Source organism: Palaemon carinicauda, chromosome 18 (assembly GCF_036898095.1).
Source record: "Palaemon carinicauda isolate YSFRI2023 chromosome 18, ASM3689809v2, whole genome shotgun sequence".
In the NCBI taxonomy this organism is placed as follows: Eukaryota; Metazoa; Arthropoda; class Malacostraca; order Decapoda; family Palaemonidae; genus Palaemon; species Palaemon carinicauda.
In genome coordinates, this window is record NC_090742.1 from 15100334 (window position 1) to 15114577 (window position 14244).

At 40.2% G+C, this 14244-nt stretch overlaps 2 protein-coding genes across 3 annotated transcripts in view; one reads left to right on the top strand and one right to left on the bottom strand.

Annotated features, from left to right (window-relative positions):
- ssp6 (short spindle 6) overlaps positions 1–14244 on the bottom strand; it is a 363586-nt gene that overhangs the window by 93330 nt on the left and 256012 nt on the right. The window lies entirely within an intron of this gene.
- The window catches only part of LOC137657970 (mitochondrial Rho GTPase-like), a 54846-nt gene that overhangs the window by 1820 nt on the left and 38782 nt on the right, over positions 1–14244 (top strand). Inside the window, exons 2-5 of the mRNA XM_068392691.1 lie at positions 6987–7122; positions 9051–9181; positions 9511–9723; positions 11437–11633. Coding sequence (XP_068248792.1) covers positions 6987–7122; positions 9051–9181; positions 9511–9723; positions 11437–11633 — 677 coding nt within the window. The remainder of the gene's footprint in view (positions 1–6986; positions 7123–9050; positions 9182–9510; positions 9724–11436; positions 11634–14244) is intronic.

Sequence of the window (14244 nt, forward strand, 5' to 3'; positions counted from 1 at the left end):
AAGAGAACCTCTTGGTTCACACGCAACAGTCCTTAAGCAAGTTGTAGCCTACTGGCACTGGCCAACACTATCGTACGGCCAATTCGACCATGCAATCTTATGCGGTGGTCGTCGTTATCAATTGTCGTGAGAGAAATCCGTATTTTATAGCCGGGTCATCAACGTTCAAAAATTCTGTATTTCAGCAGTCTATTCCTACATTCATTGTCCGGTCCGGGTCGTCATCATCAAGCTAATCATATACAATATACACACGGCTGGCAAACACCACCTTCCAGGCCAAACTAAAACTCCAAGGAGTATAAAGGAATCCAAAGGAGGAACTACGGCCTGCAATAAAAAAGAAAAAAACGCTTACGAAAACTCCTAACTAAACTAAACTATCGTACTATAATCAAAGATAAACAATAAACTTTCTATCATTCACGAACGCGCCTAACAAAAATGAATAAAAACAGTACTTACTCAGAACATAAAAACACTAAACAGCCGGCTTCCGAAGAACAAAAAAATGCAGAACCGACTCCTTCTATCGTTCGAGATCCAATGCTTTCGCCCAAGACATTCATCACCACCCTATCCTAGCTAAAAAGGTAAACAAACAACCTCAATTATACCAACAATCTTTCCAACTTCAAACAATCATTCGCTAATTACCCCTTTTTCTTCAGCGCGCACCGCGGACACACAAACACACGCACACACAACCACACATAGCCTACTCTCTTGCGCACGCGCGATCTAGCAAACTAAAGCAAATTAAATTCTTTTCTTTCTTTCTCTCTCTCTCTCTCTCTCTCTCTCTCTCTCTCTCTCTCTCTCTCTCTCTCTCTCTCTCTCTCTCTCTCAAAACTATGCAAATAAACACTTTCTTTCTCTCTCTCTCTCTCTCACAAAACTAAGCAAATAAACGCTTTCTTTCTCTTGCGGTTTGACAAAACTAAGTAAATAACATTCTCTCTCTCTCTCTCTCTCTCTCTCTGACGAAACTAAAGCAAATAAACACTTTCTTTCTTTCTTGCGGTTTGACAAACTTAAGTAAATAAACACTCGCTCACACACACACACACACACACACTCTCTCTCTCTCTCTCTCTCTCTCTCTCTCTCTCTCTCTCTCTCTCTCTCTCTCTCTCTCTCTCTCTAATGACAAAGCTAAAGCAAATAAAATGTCTCTATTTAACAATACTAAAACAACTCTCTCTCTCTCTCTCTCTCTCTCTCTCTCTCTCTCTCTCTCTCTCTCTCTCTCTCTCTCTCTCTCTGTGACAAACTAAAGCCAATACTGTAAACAATTTCTCTCTCTCTCTCTCTCTCTCTCTCTCTCTCTCTCTCTCTCTCTCTCTCTCTCTCTCTCTCTCTCTCTCTCTCTCTCTCTCTCTCTCTCTCTCTCTCTCTCTCTGACAAAACTTAAACACTCTCTCACTCTCTCTCTTGATTTGGCAAACAAAAAAAATAAATTAAAATAAAATTAATCCTCCACAGCGTCCGAGGGTTCGTCTGTTCGTGCCTGTCGTTCACCTAGTCCGGGACCTCTTGCAAGCTCCCAAGCCCAGGGGAGAAGTAATGTCGAACGACTTATGGGTTCGTCAGGCCTTGATCAACGAACAGACGTTTCCCTCCGTGGTTTCGGGCGTATCTACCCAAGATCGCCCCACCCACACAAAGACGAGAGAGCCCATTTTTTCTCGTCTGCGGAAGAGGTTTCTAGTAAGAAACCAGGGACCAAGGTCTCGCGGCCTCTTAAGCGCAAGTCGGTCCCTTCCGCGCAAGTCCAACGGCCCAGTTGTAGCCACTGGGTCAGTTCGGACTTGCTGCAGTCTTCCGACGACTGCTCACCTCCTAAGAGAGGCAAAGCGGTACCGCATCAGGCAGTCACACCGTCTGTTGCCGCACCCGCTCCTGTAGACCCTAAGTGGTCTTTGCTGCAGACCATGCAGTCTCAGTTAACGTCATTGATGCGGGACTTTCGTGCGGAGAAGGTTGACACTGCACCAACCTCTAGCCTACAACCAACCACGGTTGTGCGCCCTGTGGACGCTGAGGCGACCTTCTACCGCACTCCAGCTGAGAGAGTCCCGCCACCCATGCGTTCCAGTGTACCCTGCCAGCCGCATGTTGACGTTCAGTAACGCACGGAACCTTCCGTCGACGTTCGCGAGGTACAACAACAGTCTAAGTTGTTTTGTTTTGACGCGGTGCGTCAACCTCCGCATTCTAGAGTTGTTTTGACTGCTCAGTCTAGACAGTCAAAGCAGTCTCGAGTGGACACTGTATGTCCTCACGCACCTGTTGTGGTTGACAGTTCAGTTGTTGACAGTTCACAGACTGTCAAGCAGTTACATGACGTTGCCTTCTGGTCTGCTACTAATGCACCAGTGAGAGACTCACTGAGGTAACCTAGCTTTTTTCGGACAAGGTTCCTGTAGATGAGGAAGTTGCTGTTCTCCCTCCTACTGATATTCCCTTGAGGACTCTGTCATTTGGAGAGGAGCCTTAAGCTGCTTAGCCTCCTATGGACTTTAATTGAATCATGATGATTTTTTAAGGATCTTCGTCCGGATCTTGTAACTGCTGCTCCTCGTTCGCCTTAACGTCAGAACTTACACTAGGCCTAGCTACTTCGAAGCCGTTGTTTTTAAGCTAGTGCTCTCTCGCTCTCCTAGAGAGCGTTACGTTGGCTAGGCGACTGGTTTTTGCACCAGGAGGAGTTCTAGGGATACAGCCTTTGATTTCCCTTCTTTTAAACTGGCTTATAGAGCGAGAGTCTGATAGGACACGAGAGAAGTTTTCGGCTTGGGAGTTCATGCCTCTGCCCAGATAGACTTCTCAATTCTGGTAGACTCGCCCTGGCGCCTAGGCAGGAGACGCTCCAAGTTGTTTACAGGTCAACTTCTCAACTTTTGTCGAGCCTTTGAAGTTTTGCTGTACTATTATGTCACACTTAACAAGGCTTTCAGGGATGGTAAATGGTTCCGCCTCAGTCGCTAACCCCGTCTGTTGCCACACCTGCTCCCGTAGACCCTAAATGGGCTTTGCTGCAAGACATGCAGTCCAAGCTTGCGTCCTTGATAGAGGACTTAAATGCGGAGAAGAACCTTCTGGCCAACAACCTTCCAACCGGTCGGTTGTGCGCCCTGTTGACGCTGAGGTAACCTACTCGCGTCTGCCAGTTGAAGTGGTTCCTCCTTCTGGCCAACAACCATCCAACCGGTTGGTTGTGCGCCCTGTTGACGCTGAGGTAACCTACTCGCGTCTGCCAGTTGAGGTGGTTCCTCCTTCTGGCCAACAACCTTCCAACCGGTCGGTTGTGCGCCCTGTTGACGCTGAGGTAACCTACTCGCGTCTGCCAGTTGAGGTGGTTCCTCCACCGATGCGACCCAGTGTGGGTTGCCAGTCGCACGTTGACGTTAAGCGACGCTCGGAGGTGGTTGTTGACGTTCAGGACGTTCAACAACCAGCAGAGGTGACTTGTGACGCAGTGCGTCAACCTCAGCAACCCGGTAGGGTGTTGACTGCACAACCCAGACAGTCTAGACAGTTTCGGGTTGACGCTGTACTTCCTCGCTCACCCATGGTTGTTAACAGTTCACAGACTGTGCAGCAGTTCCATGATATTGCGTCCGGCTCCGTCACGCATCCACCAGTGCGACCGGATTCAGCGAGTCAGACGTTGCCCACTCCGTTGCCGTTTCCTCATCAGTTTCGGATGAGGAACCCTCTGATGAGGACGTTGCTGAACAAGACGATCAGCCCCCAGCACTGCTATCCATCCAGAAGATGCTGAAGAAGGAACGCTGCCCAGTCAGGCTGTGGATGAGTCTGGTAGGGACACTGTCATCCGTGGATCAATTTGTGTCACTAGGAAGACTACACCTCCGTCCTCTTCTATACCATCTAGCTTTTCACTGGAAAAAGGACAAGACGCTAGAAGCGGTCTCGATCCCGGTTTCCGGAAAGATAAAGTCTTGTCTGACTTGGTGAAAGGACTATATCAACCTTAGAGAGGGTCTTCCCCTGACTGTTCAGACTCCCAACCACGTTCTCTTCTCGGACGCATCGGACGTAGGCTGGGGTGCGACATTAGACGGTCGGGAATGCTCGGGATTATGGAACTCGAGTCAAAGGACAATGCATTTCAACTGCAAGGAGCTACTGGCAGTACGTCTGACCTGGAAAAGCTTCAGGTCTCTCCTTCAAGGCAAAGTGGTGGAGGTGAACTCGGACAACACCACGGCTTTGGCGTACATCTCCAAGCAAGGAGGGACCTACTCTCTGACATTGTACGACATCGCAAGGGACCTCCTCACCTGGTCAAAAGGTCTAGACATATCACTAGTAACGAGGTTCATCCAAGGCAACTTGAATGTCATGGCAGATTGTCTCAGTCGGAAGGGACAAATAATTCCAACAGAATGGACCCTCCACAATGATGTATGCAAGAGACTTTGGGCCACCTGGGGCCAGCCAACCATAGATCTCTTCGCAACCTCGATGACCAAGAGGCTCCCAATATTTTGCTCACCAATCCCGGACCCAGCAGCAGTTCATATAGATGCCTTTCTACTAGATTGGTCACATCTAGATCTATATGCATTCCCTCCGTTCAAGATTGTCAACAAGGTACTGCAGAAGTTCGCCTCTCACGAAGGGACAAGGTTGACGCTAGTTGCTTCCCTCTGGCCCGCGAGAGAATGGTTCACCGAGGTACTTCGATGGCTAGTAGACGTTCCCAGAACACTTCCCCTAAGGGTGGACCTTCTACGTCAGCCACGCGTAAAGAAGGTACACCAAGGCCTCCACGCTCTTCGTCTGACTGCCTTCAGACTATCGAAAGACTCTCGAGAGCTAGAGGCTTTTCGAAGGAGGCAGCCAGAGCGATTGCTAGAGCAAGGAGAACATCCACCCTTAGAGTCTACCAATCGAAGTGGGAAATCTTCCGAAACTGGTGCAAGTCAGTATCCGTATCCTCGACCAGTACCTCTGTAACTCAAATAGCTGACTTCCTCTTATATCTGAGGAAAGAACGATCTCTTTCAGCTCCCACTATCAAGGGTTACAGAAGCATGTTGGCATCAGTCTTCCGTCACAGAGGCTTAGATCTTTCCAACAATAAAGATCTACAGGACCTCCTTAAGTCTTTTGAGACCACGAAGGAGCGTCGTTTGGTTACACCTGGTTGGAATTTAGACGTGGTACTAAGATTCCTTATGTCAGACAGGTTCGAACCGCTACAATCAGCCTCCCTGAAAGATCTCACCTTAAAGACTCTTTTCCTGGTATGCTTAGCCACAGCTAAAAGAGTCAGTGAGATTCATGCCTTCAGCAAGAACATCGGATTCTCATCCGAAACGGCTACATGTTCTACAACTTGGTTTTCTAGCCAAACACGAGCTGCCTTCTCGGCCTTGGCCAATATCGTTCGTTATTCCAAACTTATCGTATGGTTGGAAATGAACTAGAAAGAGTCTTATGTCCTGTAAGAGCTCTTAAGTTCTATTTAAAAACCTTTACGAGGCCCGTCTGAAGCTTTATGGTGTTCAGTTAAGAATCCATCTTTGCCTATGTCAAAGAATGCTTTATCCTATTTTATCAGACTGTTAATACGAGAAGCTCATTCCCATCTGAATGAGGAAGACCAAGCTTTGCTGAAGGTAAGGACACACGAAGTTAGAGCTGTCGCAACTTCCGTGGCCTTTAAACAAAATAGATCTCTGCAAAGTATAATCGACGCAACTTATTGGAAAAGCAAATCAGTGTTCGCGTCTTTTTATCTTAAGAATGTCCAGTCTCTTTACGAGAACTGCTACACTCTGGGACCATTCGTAGCAACGAGTGCAGTAGTGGGTGAGGGCTCAACCACTACAATTCCCTAATTCCATAACCTTTTTAATCTTTCTCTTGAAATGTTTTATTATTGTTTTTGGGTTGTCCGGATGGCTAAGAAGCCTTTCGCATCCTACTTGATTTGGCGGGTGGTCAAAGTCATTTCTTGAGAAGCGCCTAGATTAGAGGTTTTGATGAGGTCCTGTTGTATGGGTTGCAACCCTTGATACTTCAGATCCTAGGGGTCGCTCAGCATCCTAAGAGGATCGCGAGGCTCCGTAAGGAAGAAGTACTTAAAAAGGCAGAGTAATTGTTCAAGTCGACTTCCTTACCAGGTACTTATTTATTTTATGTTTGTTATTTTGAATAACTGCTAAAATGAAATACAAAATACTTAGCTCATAATAATGTAAACATGTAATGCTGGTCTCTACCCACCCCCCTGGGTGTGAATCAGCTTATATGATCACCGGCTAAGTTTAATATTGAAAAATGTTATTTTTATTAATAAAATAAATTTTTGAATATACTTACCCGGTGATCATATATTAAAGGACCCTCCCTTCCTCCCCAATAGAGACCCAGTGGACCGAGGAGAAAATTGGTTCTTTGTTTACTTGGAGTACTAAGTACCTGCTCGACAGATGGCGCTGTTGATGTACACCCCCACCTGCATAGCGATCGCTGGCGTATTTTGACCGTAGGTTTTTCTGTCGAGCAACAGAGTTGCAGCTTATATGATCACCGGGTAAGTATATTAAAAAATTTATTTTATTAATAAAAATAACATTTTAAATGGAAATGAGGTAGAGGTTAATTTAAAAAGAATAGGGGTATAATACATTTGTATATCTGGCAAGGTATATACTAAGATTCTGATGCAGGCAGTGGATTTCAGAAAGAATCTTGGTTAAGTGACAGTGTGGGTTTAGTCAAAGAAAGGCCGCATACTGCATACATGAACATTTGGAATTGTTAGAGATGCATTGCATTGAATGTTAGGGATGTTTTGTGCAAGAGGTATTATGTTGTTCAAAGGGAGGAGGAATTATTGTTGTGACATTATTTTAGAATTAATTCATTGTAACTTGAAGATGATTTAACAATTGTTCAATTATGAAATTGAGAAATGGATTTTTAACATCATTGTACTTTTACAGGGTTGGATTACCCTGCAAGGTTATTTAGCTCAGTGGACTTTATGGACTTTACTAGATGTACAAAGAACACTAGAATATTTGGCATATTTAGGATACTGCGGGACAGGAGATGACAACCAATTATCGGCCATTACAGGTATGAGGCGGATTTTCTACTTTTTTTTACAGAATTTACAGATCATATGTTAATTAATTTGCAGTATACTTTACAATTAGCTTCTTGAGTTTTGGTCTCCTCTACAGCAAGCTAAAAAACATGGGTACTCCATAATGAAGCGGGTACATGTGTATTACTTATTGGCAAAGTACCTGAAGTGTTGAGTAAATTTATGGACATTATATACTACAGTGAAATTTAAAAGACTGATAAAGTCATTTAGATGTAGCCCAGGTGTATATAATATTTCTTTTGCACATGTCTTCACTACATTGGGGAGGTCCCAGATGTTTCCATAGCTTGCTATGATAAATGTGAGAAATTTATAAAGCCAGATGTAAATTAGGGGTATTACTATAGAAATTACCAAGTAAACCAATTCTTTGTAATCACAACTTTATACATATCAGGAAGGTATTTGCTGGAAAAATTTGCACATTTTCAGAAGTGCCCCATTACAAAACACTTTATTTTCAACTGTTATTAGACTCACTTGTATAATTCAGAAAAAGAAGCCTGTACTACATTGGTTCTGAAATTAATTGAATGATTAGGAATTAACATGATAATAACTCAATATGGTACTGTACTGCAGTATACATTTTTTAAGCTGGTATTACCACTTGCAGTGATTACTTGTAGATGAAGTGTTGTAATTGCCCTTACATTATAGCGTTAAGTAGATGTTAGCTTTCCATGCAGTGTATCTGTTTTTGTAGTAAAATTATTTCACAAGGGCAGGGAGTCTGTAGTCTGAAGACCTAGACCTGAAAGGAATTCAGGCAAGGTAGACTGAAATGAAGAAAACTCACTTCACAACTTAATACCATTATAGGAAAAGCTAACATAAAGACACTTTTAATGACAAGGAGAATGTTCATTCATGATCAGCTGAATTTAAGCTGTCTAGCCTCTTTACACCTCTGAAGGATATTCCTTTCTAGTGGGTCAGTGTTTGTAAAGTTTGGTAGGCAAGGAGAACTCGTACCAACTGTTAAGAGACAGAGTTCAAGATGTGTTGAGATTTATATGAGATATTTGGGTTGAGCTGCTATTACAAACATGTGCTGTATTTAAATACTGTAACATAAGTCAAAAATTTAACTTTAATGGTTTATATTTTATTAAAATACTTGTAAGGGTAAATGATATTAAGCAGTAAATGAGTTCTAGTCAAGAAAAGAAACCATAATCAAGTATTTTTCTACTCGGGTAATAGTTTTTAGAAGTGTTGAAACTTGACTCAAGGTAATGACCCATAGGGTTTTGTAAAGAAAATTATATAAGAACAGGCAACAAACTACTGTATGATAAAGTCATTCAGAGAAAATTATTACTTAACCTCTAGAGATAATCAAAAAATACCTTGTGGGGTGCTCAGTTAAGGCTCCTATATCTGTTATCCGACACTGTTCAAAGAGGAGGTTGGAATGTAGGCAGCTGGTCTGCATACTGGAAAACTAAGTCTTAGTCACAAAATCAGCGCATCGTACAAAGAAAACTATTATGAGGAAACAGAACAACACAAAAGGGGAAAAAAACTACCACTTAACGAAAAAGCCTTTAGAGAAATAAGACAATATTAGGGACTAAATTAGGGTAATTATGCTTCAAGGACTATGATTGTTGTGTAAGAAGCATGGACAATTAAGGGGTAGCTGTCATCTTATATTCAAGTAAGCATACGATTGCCCACTTTAAACCAAACTGTTCAACAAGCAAGGCAGTGGTTTCCAATTGTATGAATATGTGAAGTGCTTAGTTGCAGTACCCTTCGATTTTAATTTATTGTAAGCTCTCAAATAGTTAGGTATTATATATGTACCTTCCATTCTACCTTTATTATTACTGTTTATACTGCAATAGTTATAAATCAATTCTTGATTTTATTCCCTGTTATGTAACAGTTACCCGGGAGAAACGCATCGACCTACAAAAGAAACAGACAATGAGAAGTGTTTATCAGTGTCACGTGATTGGTCCCAGGGATGGAGGAAAGACTACCTTTTGCCAGGGACTTCTTGGAAGATCCTTAGAGGTATTTTATTTGATATCTGATAATCCTTGATATATTTCTTGTTCTTGGAAACATGTCATATGTCCTTAGAAGATCCTGAGACATGAAATGTGGGAAGAGTGCCTCCCAAAAGCTTAGAATTTTGATTAACCATTTGTTTCTGTGTGATCAGAAGTATGGTGTATATGCAAATTTAAAATATGGAGCAATGCATTTCATACTTTCTTCTTTGTTCAATTGTATAGTCATGAAAACTTACAGCTTTAGGTTGCTGAGTATTGTACTGTATAGTATTATTTTTTTAGAAACCTATATCATATTACTATTTGTATACTTTGATTTTGTTATAGGAAGTACAAGAGATACCCGAAGACAGACTTCCAAGGCACATGATAAGTACGTTGCAAGTTTACGGACAAGAAAAATATCTTGTGTTACATGACATCGACGTTCACAACATCACAGACGCTCTTATGCCCAACGAAGTTCAGTGTGATGTTGCCTGCCTTGTTTATGATGTGTCCAATCCGAAATCCTTCGAATATGTTGCAAGAATATATCTTGTAAGTACAGTATATGAAAGGGGATGAGTCCTTGTTCTAGTGTTCATGTTCTGTAGTCTCAAGATACCAATAAGTTTATAATCGGTTTGGTAGCCAATTCCTTGAGGTGGAGGTCTGTAAATTTGCTGATAGATGTATGTGGTAGAGGAATTTTCTAAAGTCAAGAAAATTTAGTAGAAGAAGAGCTGTGGCACGTTATTTTTATTGATTTTATGTGAAAAATAATTTTCTAATGAATGCTAGATATTATTCTAAAATTTTAACCGGACAAGTTTCTTTAAACAAGTAATTCTCTTTTAACAATGAAAAATTAAACTGTTTAGTTTAAGTAAATGGAATATAGTAGATTATGAATGAGAACAGGTGTTTGGTAAAGTTTTTTAAACTGCTATAACAAGGATACAAGTAGTAAAAGCAAAAAAAAAAAATATCATCCCGTGCTGATATTGAATTATTCCTTGATGCACATGATTTGATTGTTAATTTTAGAAGAAAAAAGATTGCATTTTTGGTCCGAATCCTTAGCTCTCTATCTCTCGATATCAAACATATTTTCATCAGTTACAGTTCATGTATGTTTAGTTGGTTAAATGGACACAATCTAAATTTTAGGAATTTTACAATTTATATTAGATTTGAAGAAACTGCAATTCAAGAGGTGAAGTGCAGTTACTTTTTATAAGAAATAGTCTTTCGGTGTCTAAATATTAACCCTTTTACCCCCAGGCTATTTGGAAATTTCCAACCCTTAACCCCCAGGGGGTCATTTTTTCCCGGCACATTTTGCAGTATATTTTTTTTAAATTGCTCTAACAGCCTTAATTTTTGTCATAGAGAGGCCAGGCTGGTCTTTTCTCTTGGAAAATGCCTAAATTTTCTCAAAAAATTATCAAAAATATGAAAAAAAAAAAAATTTATAGCATTTTTTTGCAAGGACATACCAGTACGTCCATGGGGGTAAAGGGATGGCTTTTGTGAAACGTACCAGTACGTCCTTTGGGGGTAAAAGAGGTAATAATTGTTACTGTGTTGTCTGGGTATTTTAGTTAAGTTATGTACTGTACTGCAATGTAGGTCATTGTAAAATGATTTGTGTGATATATGATTGGTTTTCTTATCATCTGATTAGAATAAAAAATCTAATAACTTCATTCTAGCCCATTATGAGATTTTGATTACTTGTTTTCTTTTATATGAATCTAATGATGATGTTGAATCTTAAGATAAAATATTCCATTATGTTTACTCACTGCATGCATGTTTGCTATTTTTCTTTAATGTTGCTAATAAGAAAAGGAACAGAAACTTCAAAATGTGGAAATAATTGTAACTTCTTTAACATTTCATTTGAGAAATTAAATTTCTACATTATCTTTTCTGGTAAAGATTTAATAACGAAGTGAATTTTTGCATTCCTGAAAATGATGTCCCCTTGACATTTTTCTTTGTTGTATTCCTGTGACAAAGGAAAATGTCAAGTAATGGGCTGCTAGTATTCATAGTACAGTAATTGAACCGGGTGTGATAGTATCTTCCTTATATTTCTCAGGGTACTGTTTTTTTAGTTTAAAGGCCGCTCATGAATGGCAGAGGCAAGAGACAGTGACATTGCTGGAGCAAGCAGGACAATGCCCTAGTATTGTTGTAAAGCTAAGACTTTTATAGGTTAAAAAGATTATGGTTTCTTTTATGCTGTCCTTTGATTTTCCCCAGAAATATTTCAGCGAAACTTCAATACCAGTATTGTTTGTTGCCAATAAAAGTGATATGTCAGCGGTGAGACAGGATTACATGTACCAGCCGACCGCGTTCTGTCAGAAGCACAAGATCCCTCCTCCACACCCATTTTCTTCGGCATTTCAGCCCAAAAAAGACATATATACCAAACTAGCTACGATGGCTGCTTATCCGTAAGTATTTTAATTTTTCGCTCGTAAATTAGTTTTTAAGGCAGATTTAATTTTTTGTTCATGCAAACTATTGCCTGAGATAGCTTTATATACGTCCTTTTAAGCATAGATTGGATTAAACTTTATTGAGTTCAGAAGATATATTGATATCCTATATGATGAGAAAAACACTTTGTTCCAATACTGTTAGGAAAATACAAATTACTTAAAATTTGTGAGTCAACACACAAAATTGAAAATTTTGTCATTTGAAACTTCAGCCATGGGAAATTATTCTGATATGCAGTAATTATTTGACCAACAATTGTATGAACAAGTGTGTCAGAAAAAAAGGAAGTAAATCAAAGCTGTTCTCTTTTGCTGAATATGCTGAATACTTTTTATGAAATTTGCTAAGATAGAAATAGCATGGATATTAGACTCATCATGAAAGAAATACTACACAATATCAATAAGAATGTAGGATAGAAAAAATATGAACCTCTCTTTGAAAAGCCCTAAAGACCAGATAAAATCAACATTATAAAGAAAAAGAATGAAGCTAAGGTGAATCCAAAACAAAACAAGATCTGCAGGAAAAAGAAAGGCAGTAAACATTAAACACTGTGATGAAATTAATGCGGTACTACCAGTGAAAGAAATCCCATAGATATGGAATACAGCAACACGATGAAGGACTGTTGCAAGACCCCCTGAGATGGAGACAAAGACTAGATGGGGATTGAGGCAGAAAGTGCTCTGCTTAGAAGTAATTGGTGTGAACAGGTTTTGCATTAAACTCCATAGTGGTTGAATCCTTAAAATGTTAAAGATTATAATGACATTTATACTCAAGAGGATCATAATTCAATCGCGGGGTTCCTTCTACTACCTGCATATAAAGCTATCTTAGGCAACTGTTTTTTTGTTACAGACATATTTTAAAATTGTCAATAATTTAATTTACCCTTGGTTTTTTATTATTTATAAAGTTCAGGTGAGTACAATGTATTGCTAGGTATATGTATCGCTGTCATATTTTAAACAAAAATAAAGACTGTAATATTTGTCTCTAAAGAGGTGAGGTAATTGAATTATTTAGTTATATGGGTGGGAAAATGATGTAGAATACCCATTATGGGTTGAATGGCTCATAATTTAAAAGCTGTGATTTCTTAAATTTGCACACTATCTGATTCCTCTATGTAATATGTTGCAATTGCATTTATAAACATTAATTAGTTTATGATACTTCGAAAGTTTCTAATGAAATAGAGATACAATGAAGTAGAGAGATGGAAGATTATTTCTGTGGATTCATGTATCATTTGTTGAATATCTACTGAATATGGCAAACAACAGTGTGCCAGCTTTGGTGATGGTTAGACAATGCAATTGAAATATTATAAGCAATTGCTGTTTCTTAGCTCTTAGAGCGAACTGGGTATGTGGAGCTAAAAGCTTTCTTTGGTGGTGGCTTGCTTGATTTCCTTGACAGTCCTTGAAATGATGCTAGAGTCAGATATTGTCGTCTAATATTTTGCTTGTTCATGGCTTGAGTGCGATGAGAAAATCATAGTTTCCAATCGAATTGGTGTGCCACAACCAGAGGTTATAAAAAAGGTTGAGAAATAAGAAAAGGATATTGTTCTGACGTGCGAGAAAGGGTTCGAAAGTGTTAGTCAGAAAAACTATTTATGGAAATGGAATGACCAAGATGTTTTGGAAGGGCCAGAAAATTGTCAAAAAATTGGAAAACCTGAACCTGATGTAATTTCATTGAAGACAAAAGAGTACAGAATAGAAGAAAATATATAGAACTCATTTCATATCTAACCGCGTTAAAGGGAAGATTTAATGTAAATTTTTTTTATGGAGATGATAACAGGTTCCAGTCAGTGTAAAGTTTGTTCCTATGTATGTATGTACAAACCTTTCGTTCTTTAAGTAGGGAGTATGTTTTCAGCAAGAGTTGAAACCGGCCATTGAAATCGTTAGCAAGATAGTTAATGACATGTGGTTAGCAAGGGAGAGACGCTCCACCTCCCACCTGTCAAAAGCTATCCACTTGTGTTTTTGGCTGTGAAGAGTAGTTAGCTTTTCATTTTATTTTTCTTTCAACAGGTGAACTCTTGCTGTTGATTTCTTTGAATGTGAGGTAAGAGATTCGTACATGCTGGGGAAGAGTAGATTTTGTGTCCAGTTTTTGTTAAACCACCCGTAGATCTGCACTCTGTGCTTCTTGCTAGGGGCGTGATTGTTTGCAATCATCCCAGTATGCCAAGTGTAGGTTGTGGCTTCCTGTACAGTGACAGTCATGTGTGCCGCACCCCATTGGAGGTTGGAGGCTCATCTCTGTTTGTGCAGACCGCTGATGACGAGTTTTACTTAAGGAAGGCTAGGGCCTCCTTAGATCTTTCAGGTAGTCCTTCTATGACTTATTACGGAACAGGTAGCTAAGGCTACCTCTTTCCTGGGGTCACCAGTGCCAATGTCTCCCTTGATGATGCCAGTGGTGAAAGACGTGGTCAGTGTCTCTGTCAGGGACTTCTGGGATATCCGCAGTGCCCCCCCCCCTCCCTCCAGCCCAATTAATGTGAGGCTTGTCCTGTGAAACTGGTGCCGGGCAGGA